The 3,262-nt window shown below is 35.8% G+C and overlaps 1 protein-coding gene across 1 annotated transcript; it reads left to right on the forward strand.

Moving 5' to 3' along the window:
- Nucleotides 1-731: 731 nt before the first annotated feature.
- On the forward strand, nucleotides 732-2,138 carry LOC110444658 (the record flags this gene model as incomplete). Its single annotated transcript, XM_021489020.1, has 2 exons — nucleotides 732-958; nucleotides 1,829-2,138. Coding segments are annotated over exons 1-2 (323 nt in total), but the record flags the coding sequence as incomplete, so codon positions are not given.
- Between the last annotated feature and the right edge of the window lie 1,124 nt (nucleotides 2,139-3,262).

Genomic DNA, 3,262 nt, shown 5'->3' on the forward strand with positions numbered 1-3,262 from the left:
ATTCACCCTCTGTTCACAACCTAACCAGGTGCATGAAAACCTGTTAAGACAACGAATGTTTTCATACAAACTTAACGAGATTAATGTATTAGGGTTTTTTGTTAATTTTTTCCGACATGCATGTGCCAAATCTCAAATTGTTTACAACGATTTTAAATACAATATATAAATGTTATTGATAAAAATACATACATGTATACAACTAAAAGTTTTGTCAGTATACCAATATCTCAGTTTAACAAAATTGTAGAATAAAAAGAATCTGTAAGACGGGCAATTCCTATGTCCTTAGAAGCAAAGTATTTTAAATGACTTAGTAGTAAGGAAAATAGGAAATAACGTGGAACTTATAATAACCAAGAGATTGGATTCAGAAAATGTATCAGGTTTAAGGTAGAAAAAATATGCAATATGTCGGCAATTATATTTGTATATGAATGTGGCATTAAGGATAATACGACCGATATAAGGTGACGGAGAGCTGAAGACAGCTACTGTAATATAATTAGATCGCTTCTTTAGTCGTGTCTATCCGTGAGCTATGTCCTCTCTGTCTTGGGTTTCCAGATTGTTGTGTATTACACTATTCTGTAACGACCATCTGCATGCTATCTGATGGTAGCGACACGGCTTTGTCGAACGTCAGACAAAGCTCTGTGTCATTGTTAAATGGTATATAGATAGGTCTGATCAGTGTGTATGGAGCTCCACGCTTCAATGGCACTGCACCAGTCACCGAAATATCTAGGACGACCCGCTCCATAATTTTATATTTTATAATATCGTATCTCTCGTAGAGACTGACGTTTCGTAGGGAACACAATATGGTGCGAGGAGGATTATATTTTCCTCAAAGGATTAATACGTGAGTTTATACAAATTCTCAATGGATTAACATGCATTATTTGCATACTATGTATACACCTCAGTGCAAATAGTGTTACCATGATTGAAAAAGGTAATGTTTCTTTTATATTGATATCATATTCTTTTCTGACATATGAACATAACTTTGAAGGAAATATATGTGATATATCTATTGTTTTCGGTTGGTCTTAACACACAAATACTGATGATATTTAAGATTTTAACAGAGACTCATTGGATGTAGTCCAAATACCTTTAAGACTAATACCTTTAAGACTATCTTTATATATCTACCATAGTTCAATATTGTAGATACACATATTCAAGTACACTGGTTTGGAATGTCAGATGTTTTGGTAACATGGCCAAGATTTAGGGGACAAATTAGAAATGTTCAATACTTTCAATAACTTTATGAGGCCGTAAACCGCAGCCATAGAACTCCTTTACAAATATGTACAAAAATCGAAAGCAAATGAAAAAAAAAACATATTTGGCAATCAGGATGGCAGGTGGAAGGGGATGCAATATACTATAACTGTTGGTTACATTACATCAATACATATCATGTCTTTGATCTCCTTGAAAGAAAGTCGGTTATTACTAGTTCATTAAATTTGTATAGCTTTTCCTCCGGTAGAAGTCACGAATTTAAACAACAGCAGGGGAAAATCAAAGAATTGAAGACAATGAGTATAGCTATCCACGGCTTCTGTATACTAAGGTTTCGTTCGGAAGTGTGTCTGTGTATTTATATATACTTGATAAATCATAATGCGATTATTTTCTGCGATACTGATCAGCATGGTGCGTCTCATTAGGAATAAATACATTTAAGGTGATTTCAAAATATCGCAGCATTAGGAAATAGTAAGGGGAGAAACGCAGAGGAATAGAAGAGTCTTCGGAACAAAACTTAGTCTTTGCGTGTTTCAGTGTGTTTGTTTATCTGTTTATTCAGCACCACCATGTGATATGAGAAATAAGTGTTACTTGGACAAGCATGGAGATGGGTTGGAGTCGGTCAAGGCAGCCTCCATAGGCTCCTCTACTGTGTCCATGATGCCTTCACTGGCTCCGAGTTCTGTGTCATCGCTTATCTCGTCCTTCACTCCGAGTCAAGGTTTTGACAAGGAAAACCGGCAACAGCGTCTACAGAGATCTAACACCAACGACTTCAACACAATGCGTATGGCCAACCTCGTCAGGGAAAGGAATCTGGATAGCCAGGCGTACTACAAGCGTGTCTCCTTCCTTCCGCTTAAAATCAGGTAAAGGTTCTTTTTGAATGATGTTAGTCTTTTAGGGCTAGCCATTGTAGTTTGACTTAAAGAAGTATAAATTAAATTAGCACTATGGTGTAGTGTAGAAGGGAAAGTGCGCACCTGTGTTTATGCCAAATGAATGTCCTTGAAATTTGGTTTGATATGGCCTTAACGTCAATGTAACACACTAATATTATTCTGGTGCACAAGGTAGAAAATGGGGATACAGTATGTAAGTTATTCGAAGCATATACTTGAAAAACTGTATATCAATTTCTAGACAAATGACGGATAACATTACAAAGATTATAAGGAGTTAGATGTGCACTAAACGAGGAACAAAGAAGGAAACCCCGCGTTTTCAGGGGTTCCAATATATGTTGCCTCATAAATTATTATGCAATGTGGTAAAACAAATTAGTTTTTCATGGTTCTACTGGAAAAATGCATTTTACACAACGGCAGTAACACTTAAACCTATTTTGAGACGGACTGAAGGGGTTAGTGATACTGGGGTCAGTTCAGGCTACGCGATTACTCGAGATTGTGGTAAAAAGTATTCCTAATATATGACTGCCCTGTTCTCTATCGCCTCGTCAAACATACATTGTGACTGATTTATCATCTTTTATTGCAACGTCATAATCAAACTTAATTGACTGGCGTTATATGTTTCCTGCAATTGATGGTAGTCTGAACTATTTAATTACAAAATATCCCCTTAAATGGCATAGGCTAAAGTCATCATTTTGCCAATAACTACGATTGTCAGGAAGTAAGTTTGACTTGATTTTGATTAAAAACTATTGGGCCAGCTTAGAGACTTCGTCATTTCTACATACAAGTATTCACTCATCACTAGCTTGTTCGTTATTAAAACCACGCTATTGTTAAGTGAACTATATGGATTGGTAGTATTTTGGCCTCGGGAACTTACGCAATGGACTTACGTCTTAGTGTTTTAGATTAAAGGAAATGTTTGTCTAACCCATACATCGCAAACTCTTTAGGTTCTCTTATCCTCTAATAAGAGTTATTTTTTAACTTTAATTGCTCGAACTTACGTTTTGCTTTATATATAAATTCCTTTATGCCTACTCCACATAAAACTCAACACATGTATAGAATTG

Source organism: Mizuhopecten yessoensis, unplaced genomic scaffold (assembly GCF_002113885.1).
Source record: "Mizuhopecten yessoensis strain PY_sf001 unplaced genomic scaffold, ASM211388v2 hete_36158192, whole genome shotgun sequence".
In the NCBI taxonomy this organism is placed as follows: Eukaryota; Metazoa; Mollusca; class Bivalvia; order Pectinida; family Pectinidae; genus Mizuhopecten; species Mizuhopecten yessoensis.